Below are 26,483 nucleotides of genomic sequence, written 5' to 3' on the forward strand. Positions count from 1 at the left end.
CTTCTTGAGTCTCTGAAAACGAATCTTCAGGAAATTAGAGACAAATTTAGTGAATATGAACTGAAGGCCAGGAGTAGGTGTCCAGATTCGGATTACAGCGATGTGAAGAAACGGGTGTGAAAGCGAAGTGTACGTCTTACTATGTATGACGGATCAGAAGAAGAGATACTTCTAAACAAAAGTGAAAAGTTCATGGTGGAAACATTCCCTCCTGTTCTGGACTCTCTGAACTCTGACCTGACAAAAGGTGCAGATGCTTATACATGGATTGGAAATCTTGTTTTACTTCTTCAGTCAATTGAAAACGATTGGTTCTGATGAGTTAAACAAAAAGTGTGAACACTTGGCTAATGTGTATCACAAAGACCTTGATTATGGTGACCTTCTCAATGAATGCCAGCAACTCAAGCACTATATGGTTCTTGATGAAAATTGTGAGACTCTCCCTGCGTTGTACAGAAAAATAATTTCGGACAACTTGAAATCTGTGTTTCCCAATGTTGAAATTGCACTCAGAGTGTTCATGTGCATGGTGGTGACCAACTGTACAGGGGAACGTTCAATTTCAAGATTGAAGCTTACAAAGAATCAGCTTCACAGCGCAACGCGGCAGCCGGTTTGAACTGGCTTTCACTCATGTGCATGGAAAATGACGTCCTGAAGACCATTGACTCCAAGCCAATTATAAATCAATTCTCTGCAAAGAAATTTCGTAAACGTTTGCATTATAATAAATAATTCGTACTGTACCATCTCCGTCTGTACGGTGTACCAATTATTATCATTTTTATGTTGAAATGTTTTTTTTTTTCAAGGCTTATGTTATATTGTTCAAAAGTTTGTGTTGATTAATCCTCGCTTTACTGCATGTTTTTTTTATGTTTAAACATTGATTTTGTTGAAAGTACCAATAAATCTATAGGTTTCATTTTATTGACCGTTTACATTTTTATTCCCGTGGGTGGGTGGGAAGGGGCCCCAGTGGATTGCTTCGCCCAGGGCCCACAATGCTCTTAAGACGGCCCTATGTGTATATATGTGTGTGCGTGTGTATATATATGTGTGTGTGTGTGTGTGTGTGTGTGTGTGTGTGTGTGTGTATATATGTGTGCGTGTGTATATATGTGTGCGTGTGTATATATGTGTGAGTGTGTATATATGCGTGTGTGTGTGTGTGTATGTATGTGTGTGTATATATGTGTGTGTGCGTATGTATACATGTGTGTGTGTGTATATGTGTGTATATATGTGTGTACGTGTGTGTGTCTATATGTGTGTGGGTGTACGTGTGTGTGTGTGGATGTATATGTGTGTGGTTGTGTGTGTGTATGTGTGTGTGTGTGTATATGTGTGTGGTTGTGTGTGTGTGTGTATATGGGTGAGGTTGTGCGTGTGTGTGTGTGTGTGTGTGTGTATATATATGTGTGTGCGTACGTGTGTACGTGTGTGTGTGTATACATGTGTGTGTATATATGTGTGTACGTGTGTGTGTGTGTGTCTATATGTGTGTGGGTGTACGTGTGTGTGTGTGTGTGGATATATGTGTGTGTGTGTGTGTGTTTATGTGTGTGGTTGTGTGTGTGTGTGTGTGTGTGTATATGTGTGTGGTTGTGTGTGTGTGTCTGTGTATATATATGTGTGTGGTTGTACGTGTGTGTGTGTGTGTGTATATATGTGTGTGGTTGTATGTGTGTGTGTGTGTGTATATATGTGTGTGGTTGTACGTGTGTGTGTGTGTGTGTGTGTGTGTGTGTGTGTGTGTGTGTGTGTGTGTGTGTGTGTGTGTGTGTGTGTGTGTGTGTGTGTGTATATGCGTGTGGTTGTACGTGTGTGCGTGTGTGTGTGTGTGTGTGTGTGTATATGTGTGTGGTTGTATGTATGTGTGTGTATGTATATATGTGTGGTTGTACGTGTGTGTCTGTGTATGTATATATGTGTGTGAATGCATGTATGTGTCGGTATATATGTGTGTGGGGTGACCCCACTAGTTTGAGAATATTGCTCCAGGTGTGCTCCTATGTGCATATTCTCTCCGTATTTGGAATGAGGCACTTTCTAACATTCTTTACAGATCGCAATTTTCCCAAGAAAGTCTCTGCAATCTTCAAACAATCTTATGTTGAATGCAGTAAAACTTCATCTGAACAAGTGATGAACGCAGTGATTGAATTCTCTTCGAACCTCTCATTGGTAGCTTGCTGTATTTCAGACTTTTAAATGAAACCTTTTGTTTTACGACTTCGTGAGATTTTCTTTTTGGTGTTGAAATTTGGTGTTGAAAATTCCAGATGTGGGATTCTTTCGATGTAATTGGGATCAAGCTGAATATCTTGATGAGCTTTTTCAACTGCCTTTTGTAATTTCTCACCAGTAATCCTTAAATCCTTCACTTCACCATGCAAATGTATATTCAGTGAAGATAAATCGAAACTGATGATTCTTGAATTATCCATTAATGGTGCAATTTCTTCCCATGCTCTGCTCCAAACCTCGGGATGACTGACAGCAAATGTTTTTTCACCAAATCTGCTCATAGTTTCTTCAAGTATTTTATGGACAGCACTCCTCCAGTGCTGGGAAAGGTTTAAAGAGGGTATTGTTCCAATATTAAATGTTGGGATAACATCAATTGACGTGGGCGGGTAAAATAGCAATTGTGCAGAAATGCTCCCAAATTTTCTTTCAATGTATTCTGTGAAGACGGAGTTCTTCAACATCAACTTCAAGATGTTGTGGTCGATATGGCATGTCACTTTCTTTGGAAACTCCACATCTACAGTTCTACATCCACGAACTACAATATTTTCTTCTATGTTGTATCGATACATCTGTAGAGATGTCTGCTCAAGGCAATGTTTCTTCGCCAAAACTTGCTTTGCACCTGCAAGGTAAATACAAATCAGGGTTAGTGATAAATATTGCAATACACACAGGTGGGGGATATAACTAATGCAAACATGTAAAAGACTGCAAGGTCAAACCACCATAGACATATTTCCATACACTGTGAAGAAAAATTGAACTTGCTATAATGCCTTTTAAAATGAATTTTGTCATTTACACCACTCGCACACCCACTCACGATGGAAGTGGCAGGAATGGTCATTCCTCTTTGGGGTAAATAGCTCACAGACGATCTATGGTCGGGTCTCAATAACTTTGGGTGTGTGTCCATTGACCATGTTCCTTGTGGAGAGATCGCCAGGTGGTTTAAGCATTCGAGCAAGCACTCCATTCAAAACCGTTAAGGAACGGCTGGCTTGGTAAGCACAAGCTAGCTGCTTGGTAAATGAGCACAACCCGAGCTTTCTCCCTTTCAGTTCCGTGTTGAACAGAAGGAGCAAGTTTCAAAAGTTCACTACGAAAAACGCCACATTAGCGCCAGGAAGGGTCATGTTATTAACCCAACACTTATGGGGTACCCAGAGTACATGAGATCTTCACTCAGTGAACGATCTCACACATGTCAGGATTCCTCCAAATTTCTTTATTTAGTGCTATAAAGAGCATTAGCGACTGTTTAAAAAGCTAATCATACATGTTTGTGGTTCATAATATTCATGACTGTTCAATAATGTTCATTACTTCTGGTAGAGGCCATTGCTCCCACGAAAACGCCGTAATAAGCTATTTATATACGTTGACTCACCAGAAAACGCCTTGAGGGAAGTGGGACATTAGTAGTATTCATATTGTTTTGCAATAACATTAACAATATGCGATTATCATTAATTTTGTTATTAAAAGCGTCTTTGGAAAAACATCACGATAAAGCTAACTTAATATGGCTATACACCTCAACACGCAACCCATTGACGGCAATGGCGGGGAAAACCTGCTCGGGGAAGAAAACCCCCTTGGGGAGGGGGGCTGATGAATGCGCTACAACCGTAATTATGTAACCCTTGGTCAATTTCAAATTTGCTGTCAGGATGATTTGGATCTTTTATAGTGCATAATCACTGCAGATGACTGACGATGAAATAGGAAGGATGAGACTCAAATGAGGAAACAATGATGGATTTGTAGTGGTTACCTTATTCACTTGTCACGGTTAACTTATCCGCATGTGACGGTTACCATTACGATGGGTTTGGTCTAACCCACGCACACAGGCATTTGGTTGTGTCGTCGTGACGCACGCGCGGCTGTTGGAGGCACGCCCTCCGAAGAGGGTTCTTGGTTTTATATAAGCCGTTACGACTTCCGTTCGCTCGCAGTTGCTGGAGATTTCTGTACAATAAACAACCTTTTGTACCCAACGAAATGGCCTCTTCTTATCGTCTTTGGCAACCGCTAAACTGGTGACCCCGACGTGATGGCCTCTTCTTATCGTCTTCGGCAACCGCTAAACTGGTGACTCCGACGTGATGGCCTCTTCTTATCGTCTTCGGCAACCGCTAAACTGGTGACCCCGTTGCCCCCGAACGTATTCGGGGGCCAAATGAACACGGCAGGATTGCGACCGCAATTTCTTCCACAACACCTAAACTCGAACTGCCGGAGTTTTAGCAACGACGAGCGGCCATGTGGTTCGCGCATCACGCTCGGTTCCTCCTCTACGACTAGAGGGGCGAACCAGCTCCGGGACCCTCCGAAGGAACGCCGTTACGGGGCATTGGTGGCACGGCTACTTCGTCGCCTTCGCGCACACAGGCCGAGTACTGCTGCTCGTCGCCTCCGCGCACACAGGCCGGGCACGGCTACTTCGTCGCCTTTGTGCACACAGGCCGAGCACCGCTGCTCGTCGCCTCCGCGCACACAGGCCGAGTACTGCTGCTCGTCGCCTTCGCGCACACAGGCCGAGTACTGCTACTTCGTCGCCTCCGCGCACACAGGCCGAGTACTGCTGCTCGCCACTCCTACTACTGCTCCTATGGCGGATCCCGAGGCTGATGCTCCTGCAACTACAGCTACTACCGCTGCTCATCTCTTGCGCACGCACGGCTGCTTCGTTACCTTCGCGCGTACTGCTGCTCGCCACTCCCGCAATTCCTACTGCTGCAACTACAACTGCTACCGCTGCTCATCTCTTGCGCACGCACGGCTGCTTCGTTACCTTCGCACGCACTGCTGCTCGCCACTCCCGCAATTCCTACTGCTGCAACTACAACGGCTACCGCTGCTCAGCACCCGCGGCCCGGCTCTGTTCCACCCGCGAACTATGTACACGCCTGTGGCGTGCCTTCTGGGGGGAGGGGGGGGGGTGCATGTAGTGGTTACCTTATTCACTTGTCGCGGTTAACTTATCCGCATGTGACGGTTACCATTACGATGGGTTTGGTCGAACCCACGCATACGGGCGTTTGATTGTGTCGTCGTGACGCACGCGCGGCTGTTGGAGCCACGCCCTCCGAAGAGGGTTCTTGGTTTTATATAAGCCGTTACGACTTCCGTTCGCTAGCAGTTGCTGGAGATTTCTGTGCAATAAACAACCTTTTGTACCCAACGAAATGGCCTCTTCTTATCGTCTTCGGCAACAGCTAAACTGGTGACCCCAACATGATGGCCTCTTCTTATCGTCTTCGGCAACCGCGAAAGATTAAGATTCTAAATGGCTTTAAAATGTTATTTATTATAGATTCTAAATGTTATCCATTAAAAACAGGATGGATAGTCTAACAATGCCGTCCATAGCAGAGTCTGTTTCATACTTTCGTTCAAGAGGATAGGATGACCTGGGTGGGTATACCAGTTAGCAGTATGGGGAGTTTGAGTTTTTTTGACTTCAGACATCAACAACCGGTTCGTGAATGACGGTTAAAAAAGGGTGAATGGCCAACGATGAACCGATAAAATCCACGTTCCTGTGCCACCTTCAGTTGAACGTCAGGCATTGACAGCACGTTCTCTATATTTTCATTCCAAACAGCATCATTCATCATTCCAATCACAAATTAGCACGATAGTATTAATATATCAAAATACAATGTTAAATCATGATTGCATTGAGATATTATAAACCCAGCGAACCTTCATAATCTGTTCACTTCCGGATTTTGGAGCAAGATCTGTGTCGATTGCATTTCAAAATCATAATTGTATTGAGGAATTTCTGAAACCTCCTACCAACTTTACAACACCAGCTGGGAACCCAAAACGTTCCACAGAAGGTTATTATATTTCCTTTTAGTAAAATATGCAACTGTAATGGTTACAAAATGCTTCCCCATCATGTGACCAGATCCTCAGCTCTGATTGGTGTACGCTTGTGGGGACATACGGACAGACAAACACTGTTCTAGAGGTATTGCCCAACGGGCTGAACAGTTGATGTTTTGTATCCCACTAATCGGCGAGATCTGCATCCGGACCTTAACCAAAATCTTATCGACTTGTTCTTGTCACCTAACCAACTCGTCCATTTTGTCCGAATCCGTCCATAACTTTTTGAAATATCATGCTCTATATCGTTTTTAGACCTCGCTCTCAATGGCGAGAATCACTTAAAAAATTATAGCATTCGGATCTTCAACAAAATCGAATCAATTCGTCATTGGCAGACACCCAACGTGTCCACCAATTTTCGTCTGAATCTGTCCATAATGTCTTGAGCTATCGTGTTATACAGTATTATATCATTTTTGTGTCTTTCAATGGCGAAGAATCACTTCCCGATCCGAATCCAGATCTCGTATCCAGATCCGAATCTTCTCCAACATCAAACCAATTCGTCCTTGTCACACAGCTAACCAAGCTGTCCACCAAAGTTTGTCTGAATCCATCCATAATCTTTTGAGATATCCTACTCATAGGCAAACAGACAGACACACAAACAGACAGAGGTGAAAACATAACCTCTGTCCACCTTTGGTGTAAGAAGGTAAATATAACCTCGTCCACCTTTTATAACCTCTGTAAACCTTCGGTGGTGGAGGTAATTATCATAAAAATAAAAATTACAGCTCCATGTAGAAAGGGATTTTGAATAATTAAAACGAAGTGCATGATGAGTGTCGTAATAAACTGAAAAAACAAACAAAGCTGAAATGGAAAAGTTTCGTATGGAAGATTTTTGTGTGCAACTTGCAGTTCTTGAGAGCAAAAGGAATAAAGCCAAGAAGATGATTCGAAAAATTAAGAGCACGACACTTGTTTCCTTCATTGAGGAAGGAAAATGTTTCTTTCATTGAGTTTCGTGGAAGGTTTCAATTCACATTTGAACATCCCATAACTAAATATTAATAACATTTGGAGATTTAAATTTACCTTCAGAGCTGTCAAATTGCAGATATGCCATTTGATTGTCCTTTGTCATTAAGATGTTGTTAATATCTCCACCACAGATTTCTGCTTCTCTTTGGAAATATTGATGTAGAGCTGCCATGGTGATATTGCTTGGAAGTCCTTCTACAAACAACCACTTTGTCATTTGCATTGGAGTCGCCAATATATCTCGATTATGGAGCTTTCTACTTGAGCAGGCCTTTTGAAAACCTTTCCATGCTGAGAAAACAAGTGCAGGCATGGATCAACACAACACCAATTCTTATCAGTTTGCCAATCATCTTCATAGTAAATAATACCAAAATACATAATTTGGTGTCTTCATAATCCAAATCGTCAGACATTGTCAAAATCGTCAGTCTTTCAGTCTGTCTTTCTGAGGATTTTTGACCGCGATACAATCGGTCGATACTTATCCAATCTCAACCAAACTTGATAGGAGGACTAAGTGTCATACTCAGACATTGAACAAAGTTGCCATGGATACATCAAAGTGTCCATTTCATTAAGATTTAAGTTGACAATCTTAATCAAAGCTCGGTTTAACCGTATGAAAATTAATAATTTTTCAGATGAAAATTGATGATTTTAGACGTTTGACCGAGAATTGATCTTTGACATTTTGGCCTCAAAAATAGTTACTTTCCCCATTCAGTGAGGCACTATGCAATTGCTGTTTAATTTCAAGTTAAAGGGATGAAAATTGACAATTTTTCAGACAAAAATGTATGATTTTAGAAGTTCAACCATAAGTTGACCTTTGACCTTTTGACCTCAAAAATAATTGGTTTCCCAATTCAGTGAATCAATATGCAAATGCTGTTTCAAATTTTTGAAGTCCATCGGATGAAAAATAACGATTTTAGAAATTTGATCTCAAGATGACCTTTGACCTAAAATCAGTAGGCTTCTCAGTTGTGACTACCTCTACAGCTTAGTAGCTATTCATGATTATAGGTTTACAATTGTGACTTGGTGGTGAGTGACAAACAAGCAAGCAGACAGATTGACAGACAGACAAAAACAAGCAAACAATACTTGAAAAAATCCAATACACTTGAAAAATCTTCGAATTTTTTAATATATATTTTGTATCCAGAGTCGAGGCTCGTGTAAGAGCTAACGCATTACACACGAAAACATGAACGGACCCATAACACATACAATAAACGAGAAAGAGCAATTGGAGATTGCAGACCCTCGCCAGGACATGTCTTCAGTGGTTTTTAAGGCTTTTGTGTTAAAACAAATATGGCGGCCTAACCACGTGACCAATGACATCATCATTATATTTTTTTCTCCACCAAAAGGCACGGCCCTCCTATGCGACGTCTCCCTCGGCCGGCCTCGCCCCATCGTGCCCGCTGGCTGGCAGCCCCCGGTGTTCGACACCATCCACGACCTGTCCCACCCTGGCGCGAGGGAATCCCAGAAACTCGTTGGGGCAAAGTTAGTCTGGCATGGCCTCCGGAAGGACGTCCGCGACTGCGCCAGGACGTGCCTCGCGTGCCAGCGTGCAAAGGTGCACCGCCACACCCAGGCACCGTTGGCCCCGTTCACGGTGCCCGAGCGGCGGTTCGACCACGTGCACGTCGACTTGGTGGGACCTCTGCCCCCTCGTGAGGGTTCACCCACCTCCTCACCATGGTCGACCACACCACACGGTGGCCGAAGGCCGTCCCATTGGCGGCGACATCTGCGGCGGAGCTGGTCTTTGGGCAACCACTGCGGGTACCGGGTGAATTTATCCCCGACTCCACGGCTCCTTGGTCCGCGGCACAACAGCGCTCCGCCCTTCAGGAGACCGCCCGGAGGTTCGGCCAGGTGCCAATGGCACACCACGGTTGCCCGCCTTCCCACGTCGCCCCGGAGCTTCGCACGGCAAAGTACGTGTTCATCCGGCACGATGCCCACCGGGCACCGCTACGGCCCCCGTACGACGGGCCCTTCAGGGTGTTAGAGACCGGGGACAAATTTTTCACGGTCGACATCGGCGGTGCCCCGGATCGCATTTCCGTGGACCGACTCAAGCCGGCCCACCTCGATCCGCACCACCCCCCGCCAGCGGCTCTGCCTCCGCGTTGAGGCCGCCCCCCGGCGGTCGGACCCCCAGCCCCGCCACCCCCCAGACCAGCACCCATCGCCAGGGGGTGTTTCGGCCGGGTCATCCGGCTTCCCCGCAAACTCACCCTTCAGGTGCGCGGGAATTCTGGGGGGGGGGGGCGCGTGGGGCGGACACAAGCAAGGGGACACGAATTCAGCGCACCAGCAGGTGGCGCGAACGTCCAGGCGGGGAACTGGAAGGCATACCCCGCCTATCGACCGATCGGCCACGCCCGGGGACTAGGCGTGGCCTCGGCACATATATGCGGGCTCCAAGTTCGAGCCCGCCCAGTGCTGCAGTTTGAGCTTTCTTAATAAAGACTATTTTGGTTATCAAACGCGTTGTGGCCTACCTCTTTGGCAAGCAAGTTGTGTGCGCAGCACCACACTTCAATGTGGTTTTTTAAAAATTGAAATTCTAAAAATACTGTTTTGATTTTGATGATTTGCGTGTGATATTTAACGGATGTTTTTATAAATCGCGCCCCCCAATTGAAGCCCCGCCCTTAGGGCGGGTACCGTTGCTCGTTATATATAATGGTGATACAACAATTTTTACCGCTTTGCTTTGAAGAACGGGAATGAAGGGGGAGGAGCATGTTAGTATGTCTGGTTGAAGGCTTTGGGTGGTGAGGGGGCTTGAAGCCAGATTTTAATCTTACAGCCGCCATGTTGGTGCTCACCGTCACTGCGATGCGAAGCGAAAGATGCCTCAGAGCTGTCACATTCACAATCGCTATATCGTATGTACTCCCGATGCGTGTATCCTTCATTGTAAAAACTACCAAGTCAACAGTTAAATGGATTTTGAGCCGATAGGTGTTACGGCCTTGGCAAGATCGATGGAGACAGCGATCTGTTGCCTTGTCCGATTCGATCCGATCCTATTCGATTCGGTTGTTGGAGTCTGATCCGGTGCAGCTGTGCAGCGATTGGTGCAGCCGTTTATGCGGCACCCGGGAAAATAACGTTATGCGGGAGTCTAAACCTGAAAATGCTGGAGGCAAAGCTGAAATTGGAAAAACAATATAGCCTATTTTACTCCTGGAGATCCCAGGATTACCCACACAAAATATTGTTGCGATCGGTTCAGCCATTTATGCGGTACCTTCGAACGGACGGACAGATGGATGGACAGACAGACGGACGGACATTTGGTGAATTATAGTAAGATGTAGAAAGGAAGAATTGTAAGAGATTGAATTTTTTTTTTTGAAATGGAGTGATTTGATGAGCAAATTGAAGACAGCCTTTTAAAGAGGAAGAAGAAAAGCATGTTATAATATGCAACAGAATGCAACACTGCAGGGGAAAGTTTAAACATTTTTAAACAAAACCGTGAAAACTATCTGGGAAAATTCCCTGACGTCAGGGCGTAGGTGGATGAAGGATTCCAGAACAGGTTCAGAAGGAGGAACAGAAGAATACAAGATTGACAGCCAGGTGAGCAGAGAACGAAGGAATAGGGAGGTGTATAAGCAATTGTATTAGTACGGGAGGAGGAGCCAACTTTTTAAATTCTTTGGACATATATATATATATATTTTTTTGAAGGTTAGGTGAAAGTGGATTTGAGGAAGAATGAGATAGGTTGAAGGAGTATGGTGAAAACTAGAATTGGAAAGGTATCGGCTGGAGAGGATTGAGATATGGAGGAAGGAGAGAAAATGGGCGAGGTGAGACAACAAATGGTCGCGGTCTGGGCAGAGGAGCCACGAGGAGAGAAGGAAATTATTATTAAGATTTTTTTTGAGTTTTTTTTTTTTTGTATTAAGACTTTAAACAAAGGTTAAGATGTTCGGGGGGAGGTATGGGGTGAAAAGAAAAAGGAAATACAGTGAAAGAATGAACGTAAATAAACAACAAAAACCACAGAGGAGACAGGGAAGCTTCGAGGGACCAGGCCCCAAACGCGGCGTTAACAAAACGACTATTACACACAGGTATGCACGATTTACAAACCGAGATCTAACTAGAAACACACAGGAGACACATACACAGAAAAATAAACAGTAGATATTTGGCAAAAACACAAACGGAAAATATTTAACTTCGATGATGTGGAGAGCTTGGAAGAACACGACCTCACCAGAGGAACCGGAAGTGGAAGTTTAAACATTTTCAAGTAATCAGGAAAAAGAACAGCAAAGCGTTTCAAAACAAACATCACATGCCAAGTCTGCTGCAAAGTTTATACAAAGCGTTGTGCTGTGCAATATTTCTCACCAATAGGTTGAAGAAAAGTAATGATAGCTGCTTTCCCATTTTTCGCATAATCCACATTAAAGTCGAGGTGACTGCGTCCACTGCTCTGTTCTATGAACGATGTAACCAATTTTAATGGTGTGTTTTCATCCAGACCTTCCAGCTTCATATGATAAGCATCAATGTCAAAGCTGGACCCATTCCGAGCCTCAATGTGAAGCTCCTTTCCATCAATCTTGTACTTGCCAGTTGCTAGAATTGTATTAACTTCTGAAACAAAGCAAAATAAAATGAGAAATAAAAGAAGAATATACAACACTATTTGAACATTGAACAGTGTTCTAGCTTTTTATGTATCAAAGGTTTAATGACTCATCAGGAACTCCAATAGTGGTTTTGAACTCAGGACCTTATAATATTGAGCCAGCCACCTTAACTGTTCAGCCAACACCAGGCGAATACTCCTAACCTTCAGGATATTTTGCAGTAGCACATGCTTCCTTCAGCAAAAAGGTGGTAGTTAGAGGGTTTACTCAGTCTGTGAGGTTGGTGGTTCGATTTCGATCCTGGACGAGTCATACCAAAGACTTTAACTCGAAAAGAGAATTTGACACAGACACGTTGAAAGATATGCCTTCACCAATGTTAGATGTAAACGTCAAGCCACTGTAACATTTGATCCCAAATAAAGGTTACATTAAAAAACAAAGGTGTTGCATGTATTCTCTCGTGTTCTCACGTGTTTTAGCTTGTTCTCGCTTGTTCTCGCTTGTTCTCACTTGTTATCTCTTGTTCTCACGTGTTATCTCTTGTTCTCACTTGTTGTCTTTTGTTATCCCGTGTTCTCTCGTGGGCACTGTTATTACACCTCCCAAATTCCAGGAGTACCTCTGGCTACGACTTCCCCTCTTTTCCCAAATCATGCTTGTCTATGTGTTGCAACGTCCTTCCAACAGTGATGACTCCATCTTTATCTCTCTCTCAAATGACATGGACAAACTTTTAACCACTCATCCCAACTATCTCTTCCTCCTATGTGGTGATTTCAATTGTCAACATGCCACTTGGCTTGGTGTTGGCACCTCTCTCACCTGCCATGACTCTTCAGCAAAGGACTATCGTGCCTCCATGGGACTGACCTACATTTGAAATACTGTGCTATATTATCGTTTTTGGCCCAATCAATGGTGAAGAATCACGTGAAAATATAAATCTCGCAACCGGATCCTCACCAACATGGAACCAATTGGTCCTTGTCACGCACACAACCTACCCACCAAGTTTCATCTGAATCCATCCATAACTGTCCAATTGTGGACAACTGTTCCTTCAAAATAATGCTCGATAACAACTGCTTGCTTAGCAAGTGATCACATCTGAAGTTTTCATTACATGTTAAAATTGTCTTATTTGCATATTGGGGGTAAAGACAAAAAGGTGCAGAGGTAGCGCACATACTTTTGAGTTGTCTATCCTTCGTTGGTATTCCACCTGATCAGTTGGTGAACAATAAATATCCCATGATGTCTGTGAACGAGTTATTGCTAAAATGGGAATTCCTGCACTAACCTCCAGAGGGCATCAGTGGCAGAACCGCGGACACGAGAGAATGGTGTGCGCACATATGCGCAAACTCGTAGCTAACTGACTCACGATTCAACATGCATGCAACAAACAAATTAGTCACACGTGTTTTGCTGATGTTTTATCATTTACAATGAATGTGCAAAAGTTTTCAAAAGTGCTATCAGGAGATATTATGCACATTATATACTTATGAGGTACAACGCTAAACTTATACAAAAAATATTTTAAATTTTCAAAAAAATTAACACGAAAAATACAACGGACGTGCCTGTACCGAGCAACTTTGGTGTGAATAATGTGTAATCAGGAAAACTACCAAATACCCCCTCTCTCCTCCTCTTGTCTCCTGCACTCTTTATTATATGTTCTATGTGCGGTTCGGGTGCTGGTGTTGGCTTAGCAGTTAAGGTGCTGGCTTGGGATCCTCGGATCCTGGGTTCGAATCCCGGTCTACGGCTGAATTAATGCCACGGGGGTTGACTCAGCCTGTCATCCTTCCAATGTCGGCAAATTGAGTACCAGTTCACTGGTAATTCCCTGTGTGTCGCAAGAGGCGACTAACAGGGTTGGTGGCAGGAAGGACATCCGGCTGTAAAACATTGCTTCAAAATGCGGACCATGGTGCCTGAAAAAGGCCAACCCCCTGCTCTGCGGGGAAAAATGGCCTCTGAAGGTGGTACTACTATGTGTTAGCTCTTACATGAGCCTCGACTAGGTATACAAAAAAGAATAATGTTTCAGATATAAATCATTAAGAAATGGTGCTTTCTTTTGAGCAGTATTTTATAGGGCACACAAATTAAAATTTACAACATTTTTGAAAACATTTGCCAAAAACCTATTTGTGGTGGAGCACCTACCTTCAGCAGTCTGGCAAGTCAGTAGCATGGTGTTCCGTTTGAGGGTAAACAACTCAACACGATGATGCAAAATACCCTCAAAGAGGAGTTTCTGCTTTTCCCCATCAATGCCATCACAATGAATCAGAATATCGTTTTCACCTGTGAATGAAGACAATATAAATTTACCATAAACTCATTGATTTGACACATGATCTTGCTCATAAGCAGAGTGAAATATCGTGTGCATTAAACTAGATTTTGCATCGAAGAAAGAGAAAAAAATTGTAAAAAAGCAACATTTCTGGGTGTCCCGCAACTGGCAAGAGATAAGCGGATGAATATGCATCCAAGTTCAACTCATCAAAATTACCAACCAGCAAACCCAGAACCAAACTCTTGTCTGGCACTAATATAACGTGAGGTGCAGTATCACATCATTTGCACGGAGCAGCAAATACAGAACTATAAATAATCTCAAAATGCCATCCTAAAGTTTCCGCTTTGCACTTAAACTAAACTTGATGAAAACGACAGTGAAAAAAATTTGTACATTTTATTCATTTGTGTTCTTCCTCTTCTCATAATAAAGCTTTGTGAAAGATTTGATGGCAAAACCTCAATTGGTTAAAAAAAGGTTATGGCCTGCACAGTCTCACTGATGCTCAATGGTAAATAAATAAAGAAACACAAACGATGAAAAAAACATGGGGCATTTCACACTTGACACACTCTGGCGGGGCTAATTAGGCTATTTATAGTCACGATCATCTTGCCCTTTGACATTTTGACCCATTTTTTTCATCATTTTTATTATTTTCTCCATATTCTCATAATAAAGGTTTTAAAAAAATTATGACAAAAGCTCAAATGGTAAAAAAAGGTTATGGCCTCGACACACACACACCACACACACCGCACACACACCACACACACCACACACACCACACACACCACACACACCACACACACCACACACACCACACACACCACACACACCACACACACCACACACACCACACACACCACACACACCACACACACACACACACACACACACAATTGCAAACCTCGTCTCCCGCTGTGTGGGGGGAGGGGGGACGGGTTAATAATTGTTAAGTGTGCTAAGATGTACAGGAGTCAGACAGGGATGCATGCTGTCTCAACTTGTAATGGACTGGGTATTAATGAGGACTACAGAACATGCCAGATGTGGCACAGACTGGTCTCAGGGTGACCATCTGGAGGAACTCAGCATTGCAAATGATGTCTGTTTGCTATCTGTCACCAAGGGAAGTTCACAAGAGAGAGTAAATAGGCTCCAGGAGTATTACCTCCAAGTCGTACTGAAAATCAACACGAACAACATGGAGTGCGAGATTACTTGCAGCAGACAACAATCATGATGTCATGTGCAATGACTTGCGCACACGAGATGTCGACAAGATCATGAATCGAGGGTCCATGTTTATTGTAACAGGAAGGGTTTGGGGGAGTAGGTATACTCAGATGTTCGGTACTCAGACCTGATCGAATACAGTGGAGAAGGAGCTGAGGGACCGAGAAACCACCTGGACTGCAATCAGTCAGTGGGCCCAAGACAGACGAAAGTGATGCAAGTTCCTCAAGAGACTCCATATGTTGTCAGGCTTGGATAGGGATCTAAAGCAAGTGAGCAAGTACTTGAGGGGTGTCGAGGATTTCTGTTTTATATTGTTGTTGACATGGCTGCCGATTCAATCCCGCTCTAACATTCGCAAAAGGAATGACTTGAAGGCAGATCTCAAGTTTTCACAACAACAGGCACTAGTTTGGCTCGCTTGCCAATTAGCTGTGCCAAGGCCAACTGAAGTTGAGATTTTTTTTAACTTCGGAACTTAGAGGTCAGCCCATTTATGTACTGTGGGCCAAAGTGGTCTCCAGAAACTCAAACTAAGGCTTGTGTGAAAATATCCCCCATGAAAATGGACTGGCTTAGCAGTCCACGATGGGATTAACTTATTTTTGTTTATTTTTTTGAACAATGGGTGAACATTATTTTTGTCTTCACTGTATCCATTTTTATTTCTATTCTCCAAATTTAACTCTTCCACAAGGATTTTCGATATTAAAACAATGTCATCTGTGAACTGTAGGTGGTTTAGTCTTCCTCTGCTGACAGTTAGTGCTTTATTTTCCCAATTCAGCTGATGGAACACTCTTCCTCGGCCTGCAGTCAACAATTTGTGAGAGAATGATTTGGCTTGTCTGAAATATCTTATAAAATTGATATTGCCACGATTCTGGTGCAGTTTGAAGATTACGATACGACCAGGATAGGCTCCAAAATAAATTGTAAATGATATTGTTATGTCGGGGGGGGGGGGGGAGGTGGAGGATAGAGGAATATCTAGGGACAGGTAGGTCCGAATAGGTCATTGAGCGATTGTCGTGATAGGGAATCTACCTGAAATAAGTTCTATGTGCAGCCCGGATGTCCGTGAAAGTCGTATCTGTGTCCCCTTCACGAGGGGGTGGGGCGTGCAATGTAGTGCAGGGATTATGGATAAAATTCCTTTGTTTGTCATTCCCTCTGTCGCCAATCCAGTGTCCATTATGGCAAAGCACTCATATAGACACTTACAGTCACGTGAAAAAGTAAGTACACCCCGTGTAAAGTTTTGACTTTTTCAACATATTTCAACATACAGCTATTTGATCTTCATTTCAACAATATTGACAGATAAAGGTGATATAATATAACAAATATCATGAAACATTTACATTTTGTAGTCCATTGTATAATTTAAATAAACATAAATGCAAATTTCGCATGTGGAAAAAGTAAGTACACCCCCACATGTATCACTACTTCAAATACCTAAAATTAGAATCAGGTGCACCAGCTCAGGTGCAAATGATTAGAACATCATTAGAGAGGATCTTGCAGGAACCTGTCTTATTTAAACCTCAGACATTTAGTTTGGTTTGCTCTTTGTTGTTGAAGTGTGCGGCATCACCATGCCTCGACCAAAAGAGGTCTCTGAGGCCTTCAGAAAGAAGGTTATAGATGCCTACGAGTCTGGGAAGGGATTTAAAAAGATGTCCAAACAATTTGAAATCAATCATTCGACTGTCGGGAAGATCATCTACAAGTGGAGAAGATTCCAAAGAATTGCCAACTTGTTCAGGCCAGGCCGCCCCAGCAAGTTCAGCCTGAGAGCAGACCGCAAGATGCTGAAAGAAGTCTCTAAGAACCCCAGAATGTCATCACGGGACCTACAGGTAGCTCTTGCCACTGTTGATGTCAAAGTGCACGAGTCTACCATTAGAAAGAGGCTGCACAAATTTGATCTACATGGGAGGTGTGCCAGGAGGAAACCTTTCCTTTCCAGAAAGAACATCAGGGCAAGACTAAAGTTTGCCAATGAACACCGAGGCAAAGACCAGCACTTCTGGAACAATGTGCTCTGGACAGATGAGTCAAAGGTAGAGCTATTTGGCCACAGTACCAAAAGACATGTTTGGCGAAAACCAAAGACAGCATTTGACCACAAGAACCTGATACCAACTGTAAAGCATGGTGGTGGAAATATTATGGTTTGGGGCAGCTTTGCTGCATCAGGGCCTGGGCAGCTCACCATCATACAGGGTGACCCAAAAAAACCTCCCACATCACCTGATCCGGAAACATTTCCCTCAGCACTTGCAATGATCTTCGAGCTGTGTGTGCCGTAGCTCCATCTTGCTGAAACCACACATCGAGTTCTTCAAGGTCAAGGTGTTCGAGTTGTGGCCTTAGAAAGTTTTCGAGCATATCAATGTAACGGTCAGAAGTTATGGTAACAGTTACACCACCCTCTTCAAAGAAATAAGGACCCACGATGCCAACATCAGCAACAGCGCACCACACAGTCACTCGATCGGAGTGCAACGGTCTTTCGTGTAGCATGCGAGGCTTGTCTTCAGAGCAATAGCTAAAATTTTGTTTATTTACAGAGCCACTCAAATGAAAATGAGCTTCGTCACTGCACAAGAGAACAGCATCTTCCGGAACACGTTGCAGAATGTTCTCGCATAACTCCCTGCGGCTTATCCAGTCTCTCGCATCGAGTTCTTTCACAACCGTCATTTTGTATGGTTGGAAGTGGAGGTCTTTGTGTAAGATTCTCCTTGCAGTTTCCCGGGATATCCCTACAGCTAAAGCATGCTTTCACGCAGAACGTCTCGGAGACTGCACAACATATCGCCTCAATGCTTCAATATTCTCAGGCGTACGAGCGCTCCTAGGTCGACCAGGTGATTTTCTTTTTAAAGCTGAGCCTGTTGCCCTGAAATTCCCAACCCACTGCAAGATGGTTTTCCGATCTGGAACGTTTTGGTTCCGTGGAATACTGAAACGTCTTCGAAAGGCCCTCTGCACGGCGATCACGGAACGGTTGTTTGTGAAGAACGCTTCGACAGCGAACGCACGGTGTACTCCCGACCATGCCATGTTGGCGACTGAGGACGGTTGGGGTTGGGCTACCAACAGACCCTAGCCCCGCCCCTCCCACCTCACTACTGCCAGTGCTACAGCCTTTCGAAATGTGGGAGGTTTTTTTGGGTCACCCTTATATAATCCACTATGAATTCTTCATTGTACCAGAGGGTGCTTGAGGATAATGTGAGGCCATCTGTCGGAATGTTGAAGCTCAACCAAAGGTGGACCTTGCAACATGAAAACGACCCTAAACATACCAGGAAATCCACCAAGGAATGGCTGAAAAGAAAGAAATGGAGGGTTCTGGAATGGCCAAGTCAAAGCCCGGATCTAAATCCCATCGAGATGTTGTGGGGGGATTTGAAACGACCTGTGCATGCACGAAACCCCTCAAGCATCACACAGCTGAAAGAATTCTGCATGGAGGAATGGGCAAAAATTTCTCCCAGTCGATGTCAGAGACTGGTAGACAGTTATAAGAAACGCCTACTTGAGGTTGTTTCTGCCAAAGGGGGCAATACCACCGATTAGAGCCAAGGGTGTACTTACTTTTTCCACATGCAAAATTTGCATTTATGTTTATTGAAATTATACAATGGACTACAAAATGTAAATGTTTCATGGTATTTGTTATATTATATCACCTTTATCTATCAATATTGTTGAAATGAAGATCAAAAAGATGTATGTTGAAATATGTTGAAAAAGTCAAAACTTTACATGGGGTGTACTTACTTTTTCACGTGACTGTAGATAGGTCCCTTAGTGCACACATTAATTAAATCCCCTCCCTTACAAAAAGACTTTGGAAGAAAACATACAGGAAGCCAGATCGGGGCACCGCCGCATGTGGCCGCAGCCAGCCACACCACCAGCTGGCCGAGCTACGAGCATTGGGCAGGGCAGGCTATAGCCACGCCCAGGGAACGTGTGATTGGTTGAGGCGGAAGGCACAAACATTCGGCCAATCAGAGCAGAAGGCGCCAAATGACCATTTAGAAACAGGTCGCTAGTTGGAGGACAAGCGCGAGTGACGTGAAAAGGCGGGAAAGATCACAAAGATGAGAGGGACGGATTGGTAACGCGCCAGAATTGACGTCAGACCAGGGTTGACAAAACGTCACGCTCGCGGGCATTTTAGTCAGTTCGTGCTGGTCTGTTCGTTCTGAGTTCTTCGTGGGAGGCTCTTTGTTCTTCGTTGGAGGCTCTTCGTCCTGTGTCTTTGCTTGTGCTTCATGCGTTGGTGGATTGGCTTCACTGGTTCTTCTTCCCTGCGTTCCTCCCTGTTGGTCGTTGGCGCCTTCCCTGAACCTTTGTGGTGCTTTTGGTTCTTCGTGGTGCTTTTGGTGCTTTGGTGCTTGGAGCGAGGCTGGTGCTCGGAGAGAGGCTCGGTGCTGTGAGCGAACAGGAGCTCGTGTGCGACCGACGAGGGGCGAGCAGACGAGGCCGCTGAGCGGGTGGCTCGGGGCCGAGCAGAGCATGGGCGAGGCGGACGGAGGCTTCTTCGTGCCAGCATCGGAGTCGGACATAGCCGCGTTGGACGACGGACACACCATACAGACAGATAAGACGCACCACATCTCACACAAATACACGACGATTCTTTTATTTAATTCATCTCCTTTGTCCTGTTGTCAAGTCTGGTATGGGGACATCCCGATTTAGGACATTTATTTACCGGCGCGTTATTTTCCTGCCCCACTAATAATTGCAAATAAACCCTTGCATTATTTTCTTTCATTCCAAAATCCTGTGTCCGTTTTGAGTTAATTTCCTCCAGGATCGGAGCTGCCATCGGATCGCTACAGGTACGCGCTTGCCGCTTCTTCCTCTTCATTCTTCTGCCCGCGCTTTTATAGTCGAATCCGTAATTGATCGTCGCATCAAGTAAAGCCGTTCAGTCATCCACGGTCCTACGGTATTAACCGAGGGTTTCGCCTGACAATATTGTTACAACAAATTTTGTACAGTGAAATAACCACAGAAACTCATGCCATGCAGTGTTGGGAAAATTATTTTTCAAATCAAAAATATGATCAAAAACATTTTCTATGTCTTTCCGAAAAGACCGACTGGACATCTCCCATCTACCTTCTCAACAATCCTCTCCAAGAAGTTCTGTCACTCAAGCTTTTGGGTCTCATTATCTGCCATGATCTTTCCTGGGAAAACCACATTTCCAAGCTGGCCTCCAAAGCCAGTCGCCGACTGGGCATCTTCCGCAACCCACTCCTCCCTCCAGGTCTTTAAAACAGCTGTTCACCACCATCTCTTATCTTCCCCCATCCAAAACACTGATCTTTTCCCCTGTTAATTCACCCCAGATCCACTTTTTTGAAATACCAACTTCTTTTCTGGAAGTCCTAGCAGTATCCATGTGTTCAACTATTAGTGTCCAACTAAACTATTAAACTATTCGTATTAACTAGCAGTGTCCAACTATTATGATAAAAAAGTGACAGAGTGGTTATGCGGTTAGCTTGAAACCAGCAGATAGATGAAGGTTCACTTCCTTTCTTTTAAAATAATTTTAAGATATGATGGGTTTTCAAATGTATGGAAAGTGGGAGGTGTTCCGTATATTCATTCAGGGTTGTATAAAGGTAAGCTCAAGGTGTTTGGTTCTCGTTTTGAAGAGAAAGCCTCTCAGATAATAAATATTAAAATAATTGTTGCTGCAAATGAAATTATAGACCCAATAGAAGATAAAACATTTCGTGTTGAGTAAGCATCTGGGTAGTCAGAGTATCGACGAGGTATTCCTGCTAACCCTAAGAAATGTTGTGGGAAGAAAGTGAGATTTACCCCCGTAAATATAACTCAGAAGTGAATTTTATCCCAGGTTTTGTTAATTGAGTATCCGGAGAAGAGAGGAAATCAGTGTATGTTCTTTGCTGTTGTACTTGTGTGCTTCCCTCTCTCTCTCCCCCATCTTGTCTCCCGCTCCCTTTATCTTATGTTTTGTGTGTCCGTTTTTTGTGTGATTTCTGTTAGCTTTTACATGAGCCTCGATCTTGTATACAAAAATTAACTAGAGGTTCCAGGGAACCTGAACTTAACTGGGTCAAGTCATGTCATAGGTTACGACGAGGACATTTTTCGGACATCGTCAAAACCCGTAATATATGTGTTGAGGTTTGTTACATACTGTCTACACACCAAGTTTCAGCCTTCTAGCTACATTAGGAAGTACCAGATTAACAAAAATTTATTTTTCAATATGGCCGCCCTGCCGCGCCCATTTATGGGCGTGCCCAAATGCAATCCCAAACTAGTTTGTGTCTTAAAGATGCTGCATAACAAGTTTCATCAAATCTCATCAATATTTGTGACTTTTAGAGCATAGACGTCGAATTGTTTACAGACGACAGACAGACAGACAGACAACAGACGGACGACGGACGACGGACACTGGGTGTCGACAAAAACTCAGCTGGACATAGTCCAGTTGAGTTAAAAAGAAAAAAAAGCTTGAGAGAATGAATGAGGGTGAAGTGATGGGAAGAATTGCTTACCCTTTTTTGTAGAGGGCTCGTCTCGCTCTTCAGACAAAGCAAAATGTTCCGCAGTGAAGTTACTCTCTTCTAAATCGAGTGAGTGAATTGACGCTGACTTCATGATATTGGCACTGTTGTCTTGCTTCTACAAAGTAAACATTTCCTCAAATGATTATGTCAGTTTTCAAATGGGATAAAATGAATTTCATTCAAAACAGTCAATTATATTTTTAACAAACGTCCAATGAGTCTTCACCACGGTCTGATCTGATCTGTCACATGACAATGAAAATCTTTGCGGTGCCATGTTGGTGTTTTCTTTGGACTCTCTGGACCAGTTATGGCAAATTTTGGCATTGCGACCAAAGTGCTGGTGACAATCACCCCGAATTATCAAAAATGCCCATGGAATATTTAAATGCTGGTATAGCCAAAGGAACTGTTAAAACTGAACTTGCTGGTTATTTTCCCAGTGCGACCTGTGATTATAAAAAAGCTTTCATGTCGCTGCCATGCTTATGAGCGGACAATCAAGACAACTTCAGCTGAACACATTTTCGAGATGAATGTAAACAATTCTTGCTTTAAAAAATGAGCGACAGTAATATATTTGGATGAACTAGGGCATTGCCCGTACTATATCTATATCTAAAATTATATCCCCCCCCCTCTATTTACATGAAATGGTTTGGTCCAAAGCGAACGGCTTCCGGAGTTTGGTAAAGAAATCGCCATCGCGTGCACAAACGCGCAGGAAAGCGAATGAATCGCAAATTCGTTTTTATTAGTTTTAAAACATAGTTTAACGCCAACATAGTTTGCAAACGTGAAATAAATGAATACGCTCTCAAATGTGCCATCCGAGGCAGAGTGTGTCCGCCACGTTCGGCACACGCGATAGTTCGCTGCTCTCTGATTGGTTGAATCGTTTTTTGGACATAGCTCGGTAAGTAATTGTCCGATTAATATGAAACCTTGAAAAGGCACATCCTCGGGTCCCCAGCAATATACCTGGCAAGTTAAAAGTATATCGGACCCGTGGTTGTCGAGAAACAGCGGTCACAGACAAACAAACGTACAAACGTACAAACGTACAAACAGAGATTACTGGAATTATAGATAGATGATTACCGATTGATGGAATGTCTTTTCTTTCAACCAAAATCATGCATTTTGTGGCTTTGGCAAGAAGAAAATATGGAGGGAAGGAACAACAAATAATTATGAAAGTTTTGTAAACGAAAACATGAAACCTGTTTAAATTTATGTACATTTAAATTCACACAGTATGGTGATGATTGCCTTCCAAGTGCAAAGGATATCCGTGTTGAAAAGCTCTTGGGGATTGGAGGGTTGTGAAGAACAATGGGACAAATAATAATATCCGTGTTGAAAAGCTCCTTGGGGATTGGAGGGTTGTGAAGAACACGGTGCTCAAATAATGATATCCATGTTGCAAATCTCCTTGGGGATTGGAGGATTGTGAAGAACAATGGGACAAATAATGATATCCATGTTGAAAAGCTCCTTGGGGATTGGAGGGTTGTGAAGAACACGGTGACAAATAATGATATCCGTGTTGAAAAGCTCCTTGGGGATTGGAGGATTGTGAAGAACAATGGGACAAATAATGATATCCGTGTTGAAAAGCTCCTTGGGGATTGGAGGGTTGTGAAGAACAATGGGACAAATAATAATATCCATGTTGAAAAGCTCCTTGGGGATTGGAGGATTGTGAAGAACAATGGGACAAATAATGATATCCTTGTTGAAAAGCTCCTTGGGGATTGGAGGATTGTGAAGAACAATGGGACAAATAATAATATCCATGTTGAAAAGCTCCTTGGGGATTGGAGGATTGTGAAGAACAATGGGACAAATAATGATATCCATGTTGAAAAGCTCCTTGGGGATTGGAGGGTTGTGAAGAACACGGTGACAAATAATGATATCCGTGTTGAAAAGCTCCTCAGGGAATGGAGGATTTTGAAGAACACGGTGACAAATAATGATATCCATGTTGAAAAGCTCCTCGGGGAATGGAGGATTTGAAAGAACAAGGTGACGAAGAATGATGGATAGAGTCAACAAAATGTTGATCAAGGAATGCTCACCATCACGGGAAGCAATCAGAAGCTGATGCTTCGGGCATTAACCCTTCGTTGGAGCAATACAATCCTCATGTGATTTTTCCAACAACCCTTTTGGGTCCTTTTGCTCCGACGAAGAGTTATCATACAAAATGTCAGGTTCTCTTTGCTTCCAATGGCGGCTAGGATACCTCGATCAACGTTATGTTGACACCATCCATTTTCCAGACTAGTTCTTCATTATTTGAACAATGATACCCTTTACTGCTTACGTACATGTCCTGGGGAATGTTAACCTGAAGGCATATGAAAACCTCGACTCCAATGATGCAAAATAGACAGCCACATACTACATCCTAGCACAGCATTCCTGTTGCTTGTTGGGGGAAAAAATCAACAATATCCTCAAGTGTGAGGTAGAACAAGTATGTGTGACTTAGCCAATGAGAGCAGCCACACAAAGCTGTAGTAACTATTAATTACAAGTTAAAACAGTCCAGTGTGTAGATGTGTATGACAAACCTCTTTTTTGTCTGTGGCCTTTGGGACAGGTTGCAGCACAGACTCTGAAAAAGAACAAGGCAAATGAAAAACCGCAGAAGAACATGAAGCAATAAAGAAGCACAATGGTCAAAAGTCTGATTATTTATTGTTTTAAAATGCTGCCATGCACAAGTCAGCAATGGCTACAGATAAATTGTAAATACAAGAGCATGGTAGATTTTTTAAAACAGTGAAGGTGTAGTGGTGTGCAATTACTCGGTTAATTAAAGCTGTCTCACGATTGGCCAATTATTTGTCAAACCAACCTGGAATTAACATGCTGACATACAGTAATTGCAAAAAACTCGGCGTTTATTTTTGTCTACAAAGTCAAGGCTCATGGACCCACCCTCCCTTCCCATGCCTCCTCCCTCCAAGCCCCCCATCTCCCACAGATCCCCCGATGTCCCTGTTCTCTGCTGTTGTACTTGTGTTCTTACCTCTCTCTCCCCATCTTGTCTCCCGCTCCCTTTATCTTATGATTTGTGTGTCCGTTTTTTAAATGTGATTAATGTTAGCTCTTACGCGAGCCTCGATCTTGTATCCAAAAAGAAAAAAGAAAAAACAAGTGTCACGCCTCGGTCCCCCGTCGGTGAAGTGATGTGAGTTGATAAAGTGGAAGACGCAAGGCGGCCATCTTGGATTTTGACGTGGCGACCCAATTTTCAACAGCGTTCTTCCTCATGCGTAGGTACACCCAAGCACCAGATTAGAAGTAAGTAGTTCGTTTATTTTTCAAGATATTTCGCTCACAAGGTTCAGACATGTATATGGTGGCGGCCATCTTGGATTTTGACCTGGCGACCCAATTTTCAATAGCGTTCTTCCTTATGCCTAGATACACCCACACACCAGATTAGAAGTTAGTACTTCGCTTATTTTTAAAGATATTCTGCTCACAATGTTCAGACATACATGGCGGCGGCCATCTTGGATTTTGATGTGGCGACCCAATTTTCAATAGCGTTCTTCCTTATGCGCAGATACACCCACACACCAGATTAGAAGTTGGTACTTCGCTTATTTTTCAAGATATTATGCTCACAAGGTTCAGACATACATGGCATCAGACATACATGGCGGCGGCCATCTTGGATTTTGACGTGGGTTGCACCCACACATCAAATTAGAATTCGGTCCTTCGCTTACGCACGCACACATGTACGGACACACGCACGCACGTTCGCACGCCCGCACGGACGCACGCACGCACAGACACACGGACGGAGGGGAAAACCATAGTCCCCCTTTCGCTCCACGGTGCGACGGGGGACAAAAAAAGAGCTTCAGAGAATCAATGAGGGTGAAGTGATGGGAAGAATTGCTTACCCTTTTTTGTAGAGGGCTCGTCTCGCTCTTCAGGCAAAGCAAAATGTTCCGCAGTGAAGTTACTCTCTTCTGAATCTAGTGAGTGAATTGCCGCTGACTTCATGATATTGGCACTGTTGTCTTGCTTCTACAAAGTAAACATTTCCTCAGTGATTATGTCAGTTTTCAAATGGGATAAAATGAATTTCATTCATATCAGTTATTAATTTTTTTTTTAAAACAAACGTCCAATGAGTATTCACCACGGTCTGATCTATTTGGATCCACACCGGATAGATATTCACCACGGTCTAATATATTTGGATGAATGATTACCGATTGATGGAATGTCTTTTCTTGCAACCAAAATCATGCATTTTGTGGCTTTCGCAGAAAGAAAATATGGAGGGTAGGAACAACAAATAATTATGAAAGTTTTGTAAACGAAAACATGAAACCTGTTTAAATTTATGTACATTTAAATTTACACAGGATGGTGATGATTGCCTTCCAAGTGCAAAGGATATCCGTGTTGAAAAGCTCCCTGTTAATTGGAGGATTTTCAAGAACAAGGTGACAAATAATGATGTTCATGTTGAAAAACTTTTGGGGATTGGAGGAT

The 26,483-nt window shown here is 43.4% G+C and overlaps 1 protein-coding gene across 1 annotated transcript in view; it reads right to left on the bottom strand.

The window, feature by feature from the left end:
- Positions 1-1,767: 1,767 nt before the first annotated feature.
- The window catches only part of LOC137430588 (uncharacterized), a 42,760-nt gene continuing 18,044 nt past the window's right edge, over positions 1,768-26,483 (bottom strand). The window contains exons 9-15 of the mRNA XM_078782746.1: positions 25,883-26,009; positions 24,533-24,576; positions 21,939-22,065; positions 13,983-14,123; positions 11,557-11,805; positions 7,210-7,446; positions 1,768-2,881 (exon numbers count right to left, since the gene is read on the bottom strand). Of these exons, the coding sequence (XP_078638872.1) occupies positions 2,214-2,881; positions 7,210-7,446; positions 11,557-11,805; positions 13,983-14,123; positions 21,939-22,065; positions 24,533-24,576; positions 25,883-26,009 (1,593 nt within the window). The 3' untranslated portion in view covers positions 1,768-2,213. The remainder of the gene's footprint in view (positions 2,882-7,209; positions 7,447-11,556; positions 11,806-13,982; positions 14,124-21,938; positions 22,066-24,532; positions 24,577-25,882; positions 26,010-26,483) is intronic.

Source organism: Myxine glutinosa, chromosome 7 (genome assembly GCF_964187855.1).
Source record: "Myxine glutinosa chromosome 7, kmMyxGlut1.1, whole genome shotgun sequence".
NCBI classification, from domain to species: domain Eukaryota; kingdom Metazoa; phylum Chordata; class Myxini; order Myxiniformes; family Myxinidae; genus Myxine; species Myxine glutinosa.